General features: G+C 55.4%; 1 protein-coding gene across 1 annotated transcript in view; it reads right to left on the bottom strand.

Annotated features, from left to right (window-relative positions):
- The window catches only part of DHRS3 (dehydrogenase/reductase 3), a 37,953-nt gene that overhangs the window by 870 nt on the left and 18,718 nt on the right, over positions 1 to 18,365 (bottom strand). Inside the window, exons 2-5 of the mRNA XM_046007002.1 lie at positions 7,398 to 7,541; positions 6,672 to 6,791; positions 6,170 to 6,408; positions 1,901 to 2,026 (exon numbers count right to left, since the gene is read on the bottom strand). Coding sequence (XP_045862958.1) covers positions 1,901 to 2,026; positions 6,170 to 6,408; positions 6,672 to 6,791; positions 7,398 to 7,541 — 629 coding nt within the window. The remainder of the gene's footprint in view (positions 1 to 1,900; positions 2,027 to 6,169; positions 6,409 to 6,671; positions 6,792 to 7,397; positions 7,542 to 18,365) is intronic.

Here is an 18,365-nt window from a genome sequence, read left to right as displayed (position 1 = left end):
GACTCACCCCCCGGCCTCTCCTTGGGCTCCCACAGCACCTGCCCTTCCCCAGTGGCCCCTGCCATGTCCTTGCTGTTGGCTGTCAGGCCCATGCCCGCCTCGGAGGGAAAGACCTCATCTCTGACTCGAGCCCCTCAGTCCATTTGTTAAATCAAATCGAAGGGCCCTGGCCTGCTCTCAGTGTAGGACGGGAAGGGCTCACTTAGACCCAGAGCAATCTAAAAGGCTCCCTGGGGCGCGCGTGGCGCTAGAGTTGAGCTTGTAAAGATTTTTCTCGGGGACAGTGAAAAGCGGGTGTTGTGCAGGGGCTAAGGAAGGGGATGGCCTCTGCTCCCTGTGGAAAAGTAGTGGGGGATAGAAGAGGGAATTTAGGCTAGGGGGTTTTGGGGGAAAACACTGACATGTTCTAGACAAACCAGCTTTTTTCTAGAATGTTCAGAAAGGCTTCTGAGAAGCTCCCTGCAGGGGAGGGTGGCAGTCTCGACTCTCCTAGGGGTCACAGAGGCAGCAAGGAACATCTCAGAGCAACCGTCGCAACGATGAAGGGACGCAAAGATGTGGCCCAAATGCCCCCAGGCACCCCCTGCCCCTGCCCCTACTCGGTGTCTCTAAAAGAGCTTTGAGTTTGGGTGGACTGATGGGTCCCCTCTGTGAGGAGGTCCCCGTGCCTACAGTTAGAGCAACTTCTCAGCTGTAGACACACAGCCAGAGGGGAACCTGTTTCCTGGGCCCTGATGTCTGATGAAGGCACTTGGGCCCTTCATTTCCTGAAAAGGCCTCTCAGGTCAGAGGGGTCCAGTCAGCTGGGGGTGGGGGGCAGGAGACGAGGCCCAGAGGAGCTAGAAGTCCACAGCCACGGGGCTCCAGCATCCAAGCTCTCCCTGAAGCACCAGGTTTCGCTGGGTACCTGGGATGGCCCCTTCAGAGCAGGGCTGGGAGGTGCAGGGTGTGCTGCTCGGGGTCTAGAGAGTTCTAGGAAATGGGATGCTGGGACGATTCTGAAGGAGGATGATCTCCTCTTTAAAGCCGACCTCCTGGTACATCCCATCTGACCAGCCCTGGAGCACTTCCGGGAATCCCAAACACTGAGATCCCTGTTTTCCCCCATTAGATTGAACTTCCTGAACGTTGGGGCCAAGTACTAGTCTCCAGAATAGTGGTTCTCAAAGCGTGGCCCAGGAACCCTTGGGGGACACCTGAAACCTCTTCAGAGAACAAACTGTTTTTGTCATAAGACTAAGACGGTTTTGCCTCTGCATGCCTCTCTCCCACATGCAGCTGGGTTTTCTGGAGGCGACATGCCACGTGACATCGTAACCGATTAAAATCAGAAGCAGATCGAGGCGTCCAGTTGTCTCCAATTAAGTCGGGCAATAAAAAAACTTTGCAAAAATGCAAAACAATGCCATTCTTCCTGCTACTTTTTCTTTTTGGTGGAAAATACCCTTTTTATAAATACATCCTATTTCTGTGAACAAGGGATGGACATGGATTTATTACTGCTGTTTATACACGAGCAAATATTTTAAATATAAACAAATACATAAATCTTGTAAACCTTTTTCCGTTTTAATGCCTCATACGGGAACTAAGAATAGAGACAACTCACATTAAAAAAAAGGAGGGGGGAGCTTTGGTTCCCCCTAATTTTTGAGATCGTAAAGGAGTCCCAAGACCCACAAGTTTCAAAACGGCGGCTCCATCCTAAGTGTAGGAAACCCCCGGCACGCAGGCCGACTGTGCTCACTTTTGTGCCCACGGCAGACATGACTAATCGATCACAGAGTCCTTTCTCCTGCCTGCCGCCTCCTCCCCACCAGGGTTCCCTGGCAGAAGGGGAATGGCCAGCAGGAGCCTGTCTCCGAATGTCCATCCCCCACCCCCCACCCCCAGTGCTTACCTTTTCAAGATGATGAGGGCGTGCATGGTCCACGGAAGGAGGAGGAGGGCCTGATTCAGCTGCACGGCTTCCACCGTCCTCCGGGCCACCGTCTCAGGCTTCAGCGGTGGGAAGAGGTTGGGGAACCTGACGCAGGAAGAAGCCATAGGGGATTCTGCTAGAGAAGCCCATGCTTCTGCTGGCCTCCTCCGTGGCTAACCAATCTGGCCATCCCTCTGCTGTTTGGAAGACCGGAGTCCCCTTTGGAAGGCTCTGCCCACCCCACCGGCTGTCCCCAGGAGCGCTGGGAGCCCTCCCCCTCCTTTTCTCCCCAGTGAGCCTGCCCTTGAGAATGGAGGTCTTGTAGCCCATCCCCTGGGACCCATTCTCCAAAATGCTTCCCAGGGATCCTTTCAAGTGTCACTCCAGGGGCGCCTGGGTGGCTCAGTCGGTTAAGTGGCTGCCCTCAGCTCAGGTCATGATCCCGGGGTCCTGGGATCGAGCCCCGGATCAGGCTTTCTGCTTCTCCCTCTCCCTCTGCTGCTCCCCCTGCTTGTGTGCATGTGCGCTCTGTCAAATAAATAAATAAAATCTTAAAAATAAAATAAAATGTCGGGGCTCCTGGGTGGCTCAGTGGATTGAGCCGCTGCCTTCGGCTCAGGTCATGATCTCGGGGTCCTGGAATCGAGCCCCACATTGGGCTCTCTGCTCCGCAGGGAGCCTGCTTCCTCCTCTCTCTCTGCCTGCCTCTCTGCCTACTTGTGATCTCTGTCAAATAAATAAATAAAATCTTAAAATAAATAAATAAATAAAATAAAATAAAATGTCACTCCAATCCTGTGTCTGCTTGGCCCTGCCTTTCCCAAGGGCTCTAGGGCCCTCCACGGCCCTGCTCCGTGTGGGCCCCGCTCACCTGCCGCCTGACCCCTCTTCCGTGTCACTCTGTTCCAGCAACCTTGGCCAACCTTTCTGTTCTTGCCACTGAAACTCTCTGCCGGCAGCCCCATTCGAGAGGGTTTTCAGCCCATCCACTTGGGGTGGCCTCTGCTCTCCTCCCTCTGCTAATTCCCTGGACTGCTCTGGCCACCTCGGGAAGGGCCTTGCCTGTCTGTCCGTCTCCTTGTGCTTGGCCTGTCTCCCCCCTCGGACTGTGAGTTCCACGAGGGCAGAGGGCTGGTTGATCTTGCTGTCTGTGTTCTCCCCTCTGTGCAGAGTCTAGTCCACAGGGGTGCTCAATCAGTGCTCGCGGAACGGATGGACACGAAACAGTCCGCTCTTCCCCAGATGTGTCCTGCTCATCCCGTCGGAGGCCGGGGTCGGCGGGATCGCCCCTCTCTGCCCGGCTCGCTGCTTCCCTCGCTGATTCGCGGATTCACTGACCTGGCCTTCCAAACGCGGACAGAACGCTTTCCGAGGGGTTGGTAAATGAACGACGGAACACGCCAACGCTGGGAGCTTTCTCATGCCTGTTTGAAGGCCTGTGACCTGAGCCCCACGTGGTGATAACACCCCTAGTGCCCGACCCGTGCGGAACGAAACAGGAGTCATTTGCTCCCATGTATAGACAAGGAAACTGAGGCTTTGGGGAGATTAGGGGAGGCCCTAAGGATTCAAGCCAGGCCAGCAGGGGCCCCAGGCCAAAAGTCTGTCCTCGCCCCTGTGGGCCCATAGGCCCAGGGCTGACCGTGATCCCCCCCGTAAGGGCTTGCGTGCTGTTGGGGCCCCAGAAGCACTTAGGGCTTAGGTAAGTCACTCAGAGCTGACGTTACCTTGAGCAAAGGCAACTCTTAGGACACAAGCATGGGCTGGGTTGGTGTCAGAGAACCCGTGGGCGTCCGGACACCCATTCCCAACCAAGGTGCAGCCAAGATGCTCCCAGCCCTGCTGCAGTCTAGAAGGGCAGCTCCCGGGGGCCTGCGGAGAGGACTGCTCACGGAGGCTGGATCCCTACAGACACAGTGCCCAGTCTGGTTTCCCAGCCCCGACCTGGGCCGGTCCTGCTCACTCCTTGGAGGAAGGGAAGGCGGGGAGCATGGGCCAAGCTCTGGGGGTTCAGGGGGGCCCTTCCTAGTAAGACCCCTGCAGGAGAACCTGACGGATGCCAGCACAGCCGCTGGAGGGTCGTTCTCCTTCCCCCCGCCCAGTGGGTGAGATGGGTCCCCAAGACTTTGCCAGAAAGCCCATCTGTTTTTTCATGGTTGGGGAGGAAGCCAGTGATTTTCTTCTTCTTCTTTTTTCCTTTGAGAAGTGGGAGTTGGTTAGACAGCAATTATCCTTTTCTGACTCTTCCTCCAGCTCCTTGGGTTTCAGCCACACACCCGCAGGTGTCTAACCTTCACCTGGAGATTACTGCTTGTCGGGCAGGCCAGTGGAGTCCCATCTCGGGGCTCCCCTAGCCCGTGAAGCAGGGGCTACATTACCCATCCCTTCTTAGAGATGAAACCAAGGCACAGAAAAGCTAAAGTGACTTGTCCAGGTCCCACGGAGCTGGCCCGAGGCTGTGTGAGTCCACACTTGGAACCACTGCAGAAAAACATGGCTTGGGGAACCTTGCTGGAGAGGAGACCGCCAGAGGTGAGGCAGACACCCTGCCAGAGGCCCGCTCATATCCCACCTACTTCTGTGTCCTGGAGCCCAGCTGAAACCCCCGATTGCCCTGTTGCTCTTCCATCCAATATGCATTTACAGAGCACCTCCTGTATACCCAGAAGAAAAGAAGCCAAACTGAGATGTGTTAGGGCAGGGGGAGCCAACATGGGACATTAACTGTCATGTATCGAACCTCCTCTACATACAGAATCCACGGTGCTCCGCATGTCCAGCAGGTGGAAATTTTGGTGGCGCACCGAAGGGGTGACCAGCGAGGAAGATTAGATCACATATGGCTTCTCAGAGATGCTTGCTGACGGCGAGGGCAGGAGAGCAGCAGTTCATTACTGGGGGTCTGTGGGCCAGGCTTTGCGCCAGAACCTTCCGTGTGTCGCTTCGACCCCTCCGCACGAGCCCCAGAGGGAGGTGGGCTGTCCAGTCTTACAGACCAGCGAGTATGGCTCAGGGAGTCGGCAAAACTGCCTCAAGGTTTTGCGAATCCAGAGACCTGGGGGTGTCGCCAAATGACTCTTAATACTAACAGCTCGGGGAGAAGGAGGGACCCCACATGGCTTGTGCTCTGCGAAAGGCCCTCCGCCGGCCGACTCATTCGATTCCCACGAGGACCCTCCACGCCCTCCTCGTTTGGGGACGAAGCTGATGCACCGGATTCGGTAGGGAAGTTTGTAACCGGGTGCTGTATTGCAGGAAGCAAGAAAGCAGCTATTGGATAATTCCGCATTTTCATTTCTCCATGACCTTATGCGGCTTCACAAACCGTCGTCATTTTAGCACCAATTATTGGGCTCTTACTGTATACGGACGTGGTGTTGTGTGGCAGGTCCCATTTTATCCTTATCGCAGAACCTAGGTGTGGACCTCCTCACCGTCTCTCCCTCCCTCCCTCCCTCCATTCCTTCCTTCCTTCCTTTCTCTCTTTCTTTCCTTCCTTCCTCTCTCTTTCTTTCTTTCTCTCCCTCCTTCCTTCCTTCCTTTCTGGAGAGCGAGTGAGAAAGCCGGGTAGGGAGGAAGGGGCAAAGTAAGAGGGAGAATGTGTGGAACCCGATATGGGGCTCGATCTCATGACCCTGAGATCCTGACCGGAGCACGGATCCAGAGTGGGACGCTTAACCGAATGAGCCATCCCAGATGCCCCTCTCATCATCCCGTTTTACAGAGGAGCAGTGGAGGCTTGCAGTGGGCGCTAACTGGACCCAGGGCGGCAGGGGACATCACAGGTAGAGGAGAGCTGGCACGGAAGCATGAGCTCTAAAGCCATGGTTCCCAATCCCTTTGACTGGCTTCGGTATTTCTTTAAAATTGAGCTGTAGTTTGCATATAATAAAAAGGCATACATCTTTAGTGTATAGCCTGACTCGTTTTCACCTACGTAATCACCGCTCAGATCAGGAGGAGAGAACATTTTTAAAAGCCTAGAAAGTTCCCTTGGGTCTCCTCCTAAGCTATGTCCCCAGCCCTCGAGGGACGGCCACTGCTCTGGTTTCCAGCCCCGTGGCCGGCCTCTAGAGCTTCTTAGGGAGCGATCACACAGCATGCCCTCTCCCGCCTCTGGCTTCTTTCGATCCACATAAGACTTTTGGGATTCACCCTCGCTGTTCCTGGACGGACACTCCGTTCTCTCTGCTGGGGGCCGTGCCCGGGGTGGTGGGGGGTGGGGAGGCGAGTCCCCCGCTCACTGACCTCACCCTCATGCCCTGGAACATCTCGGTGCTGGTGTGGAAGGGCAGCACCGTGGTGGCACTGACCCCTGGACAGTCCAGCAGCCCCAGGGTCAGGCTCTCCATGAAGGCGAAGGCCGAGGCTTTGGACGTGCAGTAGTCAATAGCGCCGGGGATGGCGGAGAGCGCCAGCACGGAGTTGAGACACACGATGTGGCCGTTCTGCAGCTCCAGCATCCGCGGCAAGAAGGCCTTGGTGGTCTGAGGGCGGGCGGGAGGTCAGTGTGGGGCCGCCGCCTCCAGCTGCCCCTCTACACCGGGCCAGGACGGGCACCCGTGCCTCCCGGATCATGAGCTCCCCTAGGACGGGAGGGGAGGCGGCCGGGGCCCGCCCGCTACAGGGCACTGACCTCCACTTTCTCGGACGTCCACAGGCCCCCGCCCCCGTGAGCCCCTCCGCACGCCCAAACGGCAGCCGGGAGTGTCACACCCGGGGGCTGGCTGTGGCCCAGGATGGCCCTTACCCAGAACTGGCCCAGGGTGTTGATGTGCTGGGACTTGAGAAGGGCGTCGTCGTCACTGTCCATGAGGCTCTTCCCGTGGACCACGGCAGCGTTGTTTACCAGGATCGTGATGTCGCCCACCTGCAGGCAGGGGGAGCCGCGGGGCCTTTAGGGCAGAGGGACCTGCCCCCTCTCCACACTCACCGTGCGCCCCCGCCGACAGCCACACGATCTCTCCAGGCATCAACCTGGATTGCTGAGACCGGGCTGCCTGCCATCCCAGGTCGATCTGAGGGTCCCAAAGACTTTATGGCACAGAGCAGGTTTACGACAAGGGAGGTTATTGTTACATGGAAGCAGCTGACGTTCGCCGTGTGCCAGATACCAAACGGGGTGGGTTTTGCTCCCTGAGAGCTCATTCAGTGCAAACAGATTGCTGGAGTCAGGACAAGGATTTTCCCAGAGGACAATGGGATGTTTGCCCCCAGACTCTGGGACAGAAACTCACAAGGTCTGAACTTCCAAAGGGGACAACAGGTGTTACGCAATCAACCCACACCCCTAATCCCCGCCCTGAGCAACACACACGTGCACACACAGCATGGGCCAGCTTCCCGGGAGAGTCCCCAAAGATGGAAACAGCCAGCCTGCCGTAAGCAACACTCTCTCCCAGGCCAGACTGATCTCTTTGGCTGGCCTTCTCCTGGGTCCAGCTGAACTGAGGCCGGACCCCTCCAGGCTACTTACCTTCTCCCGGACAGCTTTGGCCGTCTGGTACACCTCCTCCCGGTTGCCCACGTCACAGATGAAATAGTGGCATTCGGTGCCCATCTGCCGGATCTCCTCCGTCGTCTCCTTCAGGCATTTCTCAGTCCGGCCCCAGAGAACGATCTGGAAGGAGAGGATGACAGCCCCGAGTAAGTGGTCATGGAGGAAGCCATTGTGATTCAGTTGTTGGCATCAGAAATCAGCGATCTGCCCGAGGAATTGGCAAGTGAAGTGACCGGGCTCCCGGATTGCCTCCAAAGAGGGTTTGCAAAGCGGATCGACAATAGGCTTTCCCAAAGGGATCGAGCCTATTCTGAAACCAACGAGTTCTTTCCGAGCCCGCTTAGGACCGATCGATTGAGCCTTATTTACAAGTCCTGCTTAGGTGCTGCTTTCCACGGGACACTCCCTGCCAGCTCCATCCCAGAAGCCACAGCGGAACTCCTTCTCTACGGTGCTCCGGAACGCTCCCAAGAACAAGCCGGTCTTCTCTCCCATTACAGCCAGAGCCAGGTTTATGAGCACAAGCCGCCAGAATGGACTGGAAGGTCCTGGCCGCGAGGCCCCCGGAGGCAAAGTGGAGCTCCCCACCTATCTGCGGTCCCTCTGGGAAGGAGGGCACGGAGAGAGGGGCCAGGCTCCCACTGAGCAGGAGATGTGGCCGCTCCCCTCCCCCACCCCCACGCTGGTAATGAACATGGGACCCGCTACACGGGGAGAAGACCCTGACAGGGCCGATGAATGGATTCCTAAGGGGTGGGGCAAATTTATGAATGGCGGCCATAAAAGGCGCAGAAGAGAAGTCCGGCTAATTCTCAACCTTGACCTAAGCAAAAACAACCCACCTACCTCCCCATGACATGACACGTCGTGGGTCCAGAGAGGCCCCTGTTGGTAAAAGGGCCTGAAGACGGGAAACTACGAATCCCCGGCGCAGAGGGACAGAATGGGGCCCGATGGCATCAGAAAAAGGAAGAAGGGCACGTGGGAGGCTCAGTCGGTTAAGCAGCCAACTCTTGATTTTGGCTCAGGTCATGATCTTGGGGCTGAGAGACGGAGTTGGCAGCCAGCATGGGGTCTGCTTGTCCCTCTCTTTCCCCCCTGCCCCTCCTCTCTCTCTCTGTCTGAAATAAATAAATAAAATCTCAAAAAAAAAAAAAAGGCAGAGATGAGGTTTTCTTTGGGATTAGTCTAATGGGTTTCTATTTTTGTTTCTTCTTCCTTTCCAAAATTACCAACAAAATTCCTCCTCAAGGGGCGCCTGGGTGGCTATCGGTTAAGTGTCTGGCTTCAGCTCAGGTCATGATCCCAGGGTCCTGGGATCGAGCCCCATGTCGTCGGGCTCCCTGCTTCTCTCTCTCCATCTCCCTCTGTCCCTCCCCCCAACCTATGCTCTCTCTCTCTTTCTTTCTCAAATAAGTAAAATCTTTAAAAAAAAAAAAAAGAAAAGAAAAAAGAAATTCCCCCTTGAAAAATAAAGGGTGTGAAACAAGGGAAAGGAAGCAATCACACGTCTAGCTGCGTATTTTCTTCCTCTAGAAACAACTAATGAGAAGAGAGAAGCTGCGTTGGGCGGGCAAACATTTTCGAGTGCGAGTTACAGAGGGGGCTCCCCATACACCAGCCCAGAATCCAGTGGATTTCTCCAGTCTGCTTTGTGACACAGGAGGGACAAAAGTCACACAGACAAGTAGTTGGAGGTGGGAACAGTTTATCAACCTTAAAATCTCAGAACTTTTACTCAAGCGGAAAGGGCCCCCAAAGGGTGTAGCTGACGGGATACACAAGAGAGCTGGGGGGTCTCCCAGTGGATTTGCTCTTTTTATTAGTGTTTTTAAGGCTTTTGCAGTATTTTAAAAAAGAGAATAAAAGTATTTTTTTTTTCCCACCTCCGGAAACATCCCTGGGAAAGCCCGGTTTGAAGACCCCACCTAGTCGAAGCACTTTACTTCTTGTAATTGAAGTCTTCAAACACAGGAAGGGTTTCAGAAGGAAGGATTCCATCCGTGGCTCTCCGTGACCACAAGAGCCCATCAAGGGCAAACCGTCTGCAATTAGACAGGCTCCAAGGAATACTTTCTCGTCTGTTGAACTAAAAACAGACTAAGAATGTGCCCCTGCAGGAGAGGCAGGGAGAGTCATTTCGGGAAGAAGAAAACAAACATCTGTTTTAGGAAGGCAGCTGGGTGTAAGCACCCTCCACGCCACCAAACCTCACCCTTGCCTTGAGGTCATTGTCACTCAGTTTCCTTCCATCCTCCCTGTTACCCACCTGCCTGTCTGACCACCCATCCACCTGTCCATTCATCTGTCCATCCATCCATCCGTCCATCCACTTATCCATCCATCCATCCATCCACCCATCCATCCATCCATCCATCCATCCGTCTATCCACCCACCTACCCATCCATCCATCCATCCATCCATCCACCCATCTATCCCTCCATCCATCCATCCGTCTATCCATCCATCCATCCACCTATCCGTCCATCCATCCATCCATCTCTCCACCTATACATCCATCCATCCATCCATCCATCCATCCATCCATCCACCCATCTATCCCTCCATCCATCCATCCGTCTATCCATCCATCCATCCACCTATCCGTCCATCCATCCATCCATCTCTCCACCTATCCATCCATCCATCCATCCATCCACCCATCCATCCATCCATCCATCCATCCATCCACCCATCTATCCCTCCATCCATCCATCCGTCTATCCATCCATCCATCCACCTATCCGTCCATCCATCCATCCATCTCTCCACCTATACATCCATCCGTCTATCCGTCCATCCATCCACCTATCCGTCCATCCATCCATCCATCTCTCCACCTATACATCCATCCATCCATCCATCCATCCACCCGTCGTCCGTCCGTCATTCCGTCCGTCCGTCCATCCATCCATCCTTCCCTTCTTCCATCCACCCACCCAATCCATCCTTCTTTCCTCCCTCCTTCCTTCCCTCCCTCCCTTCCTTCCATCCATCTTCCTCTCCTTTCTGCCTTCTACTCACTCTCTCCTATCATTCAACCACCCTTCCACTGAATTTCTGAATATGTCAGCCTGAAGGGATCCTTGGCCTCCTTTCTCCTGCTCTGGTCCCCAAACAGCAGTATCCCACCTCCAGCTCCTATGGGGAATAGGACCACGGAGTGGGCATGGTTCCCTACGGTCTGGCAGAAGGCAATGCCTCTGGGGACTCTGAGAATTTCAGGACAAGTGGAGACAAGGGAAGCTTCAAGCCAGGGGTGGGTGTTGGCGAGTGCGGGTATCCTGGGAGCACGAGTGATCGCCTCGGATCGTCCGGATCGTCCGCAGCAGTGGCACGGAAAGGGTGCCCTTCATTCTGGGGACCTTAGGTTGTTTCTCATCACAAGCAGGTGTGCATGGGGCTCCAGCAGAAGGGCCACCAAGGGCCCAGGGGCTCCTGGCTGGCTTAACTAACTCTTTCTGAACCCCCAGTTCTCAGATCGGGCAAGGAGGGTAGAGTCTAAATCCCCCTACCCTTGGTCTGCCCAGAAAACCAGCAGCCAGAAACCAAGGAGGCCAGGACTGTCTACATGGCTGGAAGTGCCCCCTGGGGAGGAAAGGGGCTGGAGTAAGGGGAAGGGGGTAAAGTGGAAGCTGGGTCCCCCCTCGTCTTCCATGGGCAGGGCATATGCCCAGGCAGGACCCTCAGGTTTGACCATTTCCTTTTTGGGGTCTGCTGAGGATGCCGTGGGGGGCTGGCTTCCTTACGCTCTGTGCCCAGACCCCCACCTCTCCCCGGGCACTAGGACAGGCTTGCTCTCTGCCTGCCGCACCGTAAGCCCACGAGCCCCCGGCGGGCCTCGAAGTCTGGCTTGTTCGTTTTCATATTCTGGCGCCCAGGAGCGCACGTGCTGTTTGCTGAGTGAAAGAATGTTCGGGGCCACAGGTGGGATGGGCCAGGAGGAGGTTTAAGGCTGAGACCCTCCCATCCCCCTTGACTGGGCCATTTAGGGTCCCAGAACCTCCAACACAGAGTGTGCTTGGACCAAGATTCCATGAGATCCGGATTTCCCCAGAGCCTCAAAACCGTCCTGGGGCTGAGCTGTGAGGTAGAGTCAAGTGAGAGGCTCAGGCCCTTGAAAGGGACAAGGAGTCAGTCTCAGAGGAGAATGAGGCTCAGGCGCAGGCATGTGAGCCTCGCTGGGTGGCCCGGAGCTCGTTGTCTGGGGTGGGAGGTTCGGGAGAGAGCTGAGGGGAGGGACAGTTGGAGCTGCTCCTGCCGCTGTCCCCTCCTGGTCTCTCCTCCTCCAGGCCCCTGCCCAGATTCCTCTGAGGACCCAGAGGCACTGAGCGGCAACCCAGCAGGCCTGCCCGTGTGGTCCACGCCTGGAGTCACCTGCGGGTGACCCGGGGCAGTTGGCCGGACAGGAGTCCCACCCAGCGCCAGAACGAGGGAGAGGCCAGGCAGGCAGGTGGCAGGGGTCTGAGAGGAGCGTGGGGCGAGCAGCCCGAGGAGGGGGCAGACTTGTCATTAGGGCTCAGGATGGTTTTACATTTTCGGCCTCCCTGCCCCTCTGGGGGGAACGGTTGCTCACGTCCTTCGAGCTGTGTGTGTGCGGGGGGTGGGGGGGGGGGAGACCTCCAGCCTCCCAGGGGCAGCAGGCGCACACTGCCCGCCTCAGGGAGCCAGGGTGACAGTGACCAGGCAAGAAAACCATTGGGCACAAATTATGGCGAGTGAGATAAAGAGTAAGTGGGGGAACTTCACTTAAATTTGGGGCTGGACGAGGTAGCCATATTATGCCCCTTGTACAGATGATGAAACTGCGGCCCAGAGAGGCTAAGCAACTTGCCTGCGGTCACACAGCAACTGAGTGACAGAGCTGGGATCTGAACCGAGGTTTCTCACCAGCATTCACTCTCTCCCAGTAGGAGAAAAGCTGCTGCCTTTCTTTATGGGGGTCTCCTGGGGATTAAGCACGAAGAAGCGGGCACCCGCTAAGTGTTCAGTACATGCCCTCTATGATCATTTCCCAGGGAAACAAAGAGCCGAGAACATCAGCACAGCCTCTTGATGGACCCTCACCTGCAGCCGTTAAAGGATGAGTGTTCGTGATGCAGGAAAAGGCTGAGGGATCTAACGCTGGGGGGAAAAGACTTTATTTATCTATTTATTTATTTGCAAGAGAGAGTGGGGGTGCAGAGAGAGAGGGACAAGCAAGCAGACTCCCTGCCCCCACCCCTGCCAGCCCCACTGAGCAGGAAGACGGATGTGGCGCCTGATCCTACCACCCTGAGATCATGACCTGCCTGAGCTGAAATCAAGAGTCAGATGCTTAACCGACTAAGCCCCCCCAGGTGCCGCTAAAAGCTTAACGTTTTCACAGAAGTTGCCAGGCCACGTAAGAGTGTGGGTTGTCTCGGGTGGGATCGTGGCTGACTGTGGTTTCCATCTTTATGCCTGGGTGTCCTGAGAAAACTGTCTCTAAAGGACGGCTACCATTATTTATGATCTTGAAGAAGGATAGCAGAAGAAAAGCTTCCGCACAGATCCTCCCAGACAGCTCCTTCACACACGTGATGCAGCACTGTGGTCCCAGCCCTGCTTGCTTCCCCAGGCCCCCGGCGCTGCTCTCGGGAGCTCCCCTCCATCATGAGGTTCTGTCCATTTCGATCTCTCTCCCCATCGTTGTGTGAAGGAGTGTGGAGGTTCCCAGAGGCTCCACAGTCAGGATTTATGCTCACGCATGACACCCTGTCCTTGGCCCCAAGTGCACTGTGGTCACCATCTCCCTTTTAGATCCCATCTCTTGGAGGGCAGGGAATAAATCTCACTCATTCTCAGTTCCCTGTTTCCCTCCCTAGTGCCCAGCACAGGCTGTTTTTCTCTGTTTTAAATGCCAAGGCTACTGTGGACTCCTATTCATCCTTCAGAACCCTCCCTGAATGCACCCTCAGTTCTGAAGCTTCTCTGGTTGTTCCTGTCCATTCTGTCCATCTTGTAACCTTAGTACCCAGCACGGGCCAGCCACAGAGCACAAGCCGGCTGACGTTGTCACATGGCGTTGGCCCGGGGAAGTCTCTAGAAAAATCTGCTGACCAGAGAATAGTGAGTGACTCTACCCCACCCAGCCTGGACTTCTTTGCCCAAAGTGGCTCGCTTGGGTGCCAGGACTTGGCATTCATTGTTGGAGCTCAGCTGCAGAGCACAGAAAGCACCCGCCCCCCTCCACAGTGACGTGAGCTGGGTGGTCTCTGGGTGGGTCCCAGGAGGAGCATCTGTTTATAATTGGCAGCCCCGGAAAGATCCAAGTCCCTGGGAAGATCTTTAGCAGAACAGCTCATGTCTCGTGGGCTCCATGTCTTGGAGCAAAGTAGTATGCTGAGTTGGTGCCTTCCTGAGAAGGAAGAAAACACGCCCAAGACCGCAAACCATGGCAGGGTGGCGGGGTGACAGGATGGGGGTGTGGGTCACCATTTAGAGGGTGCACAGCTCTCCTCCACTCTGAGCGCCTCCAGTGGGAGGACATTAATTAGGCATTAATTAGAATCCAGCCTTGTGGACAGACGAGAATGAGCAAACAGCAAACTTCAGTGTGGCCAGGAAGGGGTGGATGAGCAGAGCGCAGGTGTGTGGACAGGTAGGGCCGAGAGAGTGAATGCGTACTCTCCAGGGTGACTTAAATTTTGAGTTTTCCCCTCTTTCAGAGTCCTGTCCATTTCCAGAAAGAGATCCCCTACCTTTTGGGTAGAGTGGCCTAGAACAGGCTCGGGAGCCAGACGGGCTGGGCTCAATTCTCTGATCTACCACTTGGGAGTCCCAGGAACTTGGCAAACCCACGGAGCCTCTCTATAAATCAAGGTCATTAATTTCAAAGGGTGGCTTGGGAGATGTAGAAAGGACACAGTCAATGTTGGCTCTTCTTCTTCTTCTTAATCCAAGAAGAGAAAAAGCCCCACCCCTTGCTTGCAGACGATCCCACTATCCCCCTGTAAAAGTGTAGTGATCGAGGCCACAGTGGCCTGGAAGACCCCAACCGGGGCTCGGCTGCCTTGCTTCTAGCCACAGCCTGACCGGGGGCAGAACCGCGGGATCTTAAAGACCTCTCCGTTTCTCTCTTTCCCCCTGACTTAGACCTTCCTTCGTCCACACCCCTGGCCCACGAAGGTGGAGACCATGGTCAGTGCTGTCCGACCTCTCAGATGGGCTACAGGGCGCCCTGCAGGAAGATGTCCCGGGAGAGGTTTCCACACCGAGCTCTGGGGACCCTGAGGAATCCGGGAAGGAGCCTCGAGGGCTGTTGAGGGGTGGGAGGCTCGGGAGGCAGGGTCCCAGGGTCCCAGCCCCTTCCCGCTGGCCACGAAGAGCAGGGCCACGTTTTTAAAGAAAAGATTTATTGATTGATTGATTGATTTGGGGGGTCAGAGAGAGAGTCTTAGGGCAGACTCCCTGCTGAGTGTGGAGCCCAACACAGGGCTGGGCGCCACGACTCCGAGATCAGGACCTGAGTGAAAACTAAGAGTCGGTGGGAGCTTAACTGAAGGCACCATCCAGGTCCCGAAGAACAATGGCACTTCCTTTTTTTTTTATTAAGATTTTTGTAACGTATTCATTTGAGAGAGAGAGTGAGTGAGAGCACGAGCAGGGAGGAGAGTCAGAGCAAGAGGGAGAAGCAGGCTCTCCTCTGAGCAGGGAGCCGGACGTGGGACTTGATTCCAGGACCCCCGGATCGTGACCTGAGCCGAAGGCAGAAGCTGAGTCACTTGGGCGCTCCCGTTGGGGTACTTTGATTCATCTTCTAGAACAGCCATTTCTACAAAGATTCTGTTGCTAAAAATAAAAAAGTTTGAAGGCTAGCGGTCCGGGTCCTTACCCCTTCCTTCTCCGGGACAGAAGCGTTTTCTTAGATATGAGCCCCAGTGGGCTGTCTCTAGCTCCCACCCACTGGGAGTGCCAGCCTGTGCCCCCCACACGCGCACCCAGCCGACCGGCCCTTCTTCCAAAGAAAACGTTTCCAAATAATGACAGTGAAAAAAAAAAATCAGTGACAGTGATGGGAAACCTCCTAGACACATTTTGGACTTTCTCATCTTTCCACCTTCCCTTCCAGGAGCCCCGTTTCCACACTCCTCACATCCCTGTCTGTGTCTTGCCCTTAGGCTCCTTACCCGTGTCCCACCTCGGCCGCCTGACCCCGGAGAGTCAGAGGTGGCGGAAGCACCAGGCCTCTTCGCTCGGGACACAGGCTAGAGGTGGCTCCCCCTTCCCCTTCCCGCACAAGAGCTGCCCAAGTGACAGGAAGGACAGCCTCGCGCTGCCTTTGTTCCCTGTGCGGGCCTGCCGAGAAGGTTCTGGATACGACTGGCTCGCTGCTAGAGCGGACTATTACAGAGCTCCTCACATGCGATTAAGGCAACACTGTCCCCTTCCTGCAAGTCCCTGACCATAGCCTGGAGCTGGACGGACTTCCTGCCTCCCGGTGCTGTCTGGAACTGGCCCTCGGGCACCACGGGGATCACCACGAGCGTCATGAAGGACCCCTGCTGCAGTCTGTCACCTAGTCCTCGGACAGCTCTAGGAGGGAGGTACTGTGTCCGTTCCAGGCCCTTGAGAAGAACGGTTGCTCACAGCTGCCCTGCGGGTCGGTGACAGCATGACTTGTGTCCCCCAAGAAGGCACATCCAACTCTGATCCCTGATACCCACGCGCTGGGAAAAAGGGTCTTTGCACATGTAATTAATTAAGTTAAAGCATCTTGAGATGAGATCACCCTGGATTAGGGTGGACCCTAAAATCCAATGACAGGTGTCCTTATAAAAGAGACAGAGGAGAGACACACAGAGAAAAGAGGAGACTCCTTCCAGGCGGCAGCCACAGAAGTGTGGTCCTGGAGAAATGAAGGCAGGAGCCTAGGGCCACCTCAGGGCTGGTGGAGCGGAGCCCCCAGGAGCGGGTGGCAGCAGGGACGGGTTGAGGTAGAGACCAATGACACACGGCCCTTGACCACTGGGACCAAGAAGATGTGTCTGATCCATAGATACGGGGCCGCTGGAGGCTGGGTTTTTAGGTTCACAGCAAAACTGAACAGAAGATACAGAGATTTACCCCCGCACCCACTCCTGCACGGCCTCCCCATTACCAACGTCCCCCACCAGCCGATGAGCCCGCGCCGACACATCCCCGTCACCCAGAGTCCGTAGCTGACATGAGGGCTTACTGCTGGCTGTGTACATTCTGGGGGTTTAGACAAATGTTTAATGACATCCTATCCGCCCCCTGCAGTCTCATACAAAATAGTTTCACTGCCCTCGGGCTGCCTGGTTCAGTGGGTTAAAGCCTCTGCCTTCGGCTCAGGTCATGATCTCAGGGTCCTGGGATCGAGCCCCGCATCCGGCTCTCTGCTCAGTAGGGAGCCTGCTTCCTCCTCTCCCTCTATCTGCCTGCCTCTCTGCCTACTTGTGATCTCTGTCTGTCAAATAAATAAACAAAATCTTTAAAAAAAAAAAAAAAGAGTAGTTTCACTGCCCTCAAAATCCTCTGTGCTCCATCTGTTCGTCCTTCCCTCCTTCCAACCCGGGGCAACAATGACCCTTTTAAGGTCTCCACAGTTCGGCCTTTTCCGGAATGTCATGTACTTGGAATCACAGTACACAGAGCCTTCTTCAGATCGGCTTCTCCCACTTAGTAACACACATTTAAGGGTGTCACCATGTCCTTTCATGCCTTGATAGCTCAGTTCTTCTCAGGGCTGAATAATATCCCACTTTCTGAATCCCTTCACCTACCGGAGGGCATCTCGGGGGCAGGTTTTGGCAGTTACGAATAAAGATGGTATAAACAGTCTTGTGCATGTCCTTGCTTTTTTACTTTCCAGATCTCTCCCAGAACCTGGGACACCCATGTCCCTTCGCGATGGAAGTCTTATGTCCCTGAGGATAGAGGGCACCTCCCCTCCCCCCACCTTACTTCCCACCTGCCAAGAGCCACGTCTTCTGCAACTGTTTGGAAACAACATGTGACCACGGGGCTGAGTCCCCTCTCATGCCAGGGTTGGTCCCTGTGAATCTCTCGGGTTCCGGGACCACTGGGAAAACCTTCCGGTGTTTTCTCGAGGGCTGACTCTCCAGAAGAGCATAACGTCTCACCTCCAGGCAGACACTCAGGGCTGATGGATGAGCCTGGCCCAAGGGCTGCACCGCTTTCTGTCTACACTTAGACCACACTTGGCAAAACCCAGGGGTGTGCAAACTCGGGCCAGAAGTATTAGCTGAAGCCCCATGACCTCAGTTCCTCCCTCTGGACCTCCACCGGGTGGAGAACCCCACCTAACCTTGAGCTGCAGGTGCTGAGAAGGGGGGAGGGGAGAGCCAGCTGTGTTCGCACAGTATACATCCTCAGTAGTACCAGCCTGAGAAATGGGACCAGAAGTGCCGTGGATGGACAAAGCTCAGACAGGCCGAGTAACTCATGCAGGCTGTTCTACCACAGGTTTCAAAGGGATGCTGCAACCTAGACCCCAAAGCCAAGCTTCACAAAGCCAAGCTCCCTGTCCTGACTCACTCACGCACACATTCAAGGGGGATTACTGAGTGGTGACTATGCACCAGGCAGTGTTGGAGGCCCTAGAACACAGCAGGACATAAGTTCATCCCGCTCTTCCGGCATTTGCTCTCCTGCGTGTAGGAGGAAGATGGGAACAGTGAACATAGGAACAAGCTGACTATGTAATATATAAAGCAGGCAAAGTGCATGGGAGGAACAGGAAGCTTTGTAGGGGGGCTGAGTGGCATGATCGTGGGGTAGGAAGTGGGGAACAGGGAAACCCTCTCTGGTAGGTTAATCATTTGGGCAGACTTGAGGGATGTGAAGGAGGGAATGACGCAGACATCTGGGGAAAGAACCTTCCAGGCAGAGGGAACAACCAGTGCAAAGGCCCTGGGGTGGGAATGAGCTCAGGCTGT

Source organism: Meles meles, chromosome 1 (genome assembly GCF_922984935.1).
Source record: "Meles meles chromosome 1, mMelMel3.1 paternal haplotype, whole genome shotgun sequence".
Taxonomy (NCBI): Eukaryota; Metazoa; Chordata; class Mammalia; order Carnivora; family Mustelidae; genus Meles; species Meles meles.
This window is presented reverse-complemented; position numbering and strand designations above follow the sequence as displayed.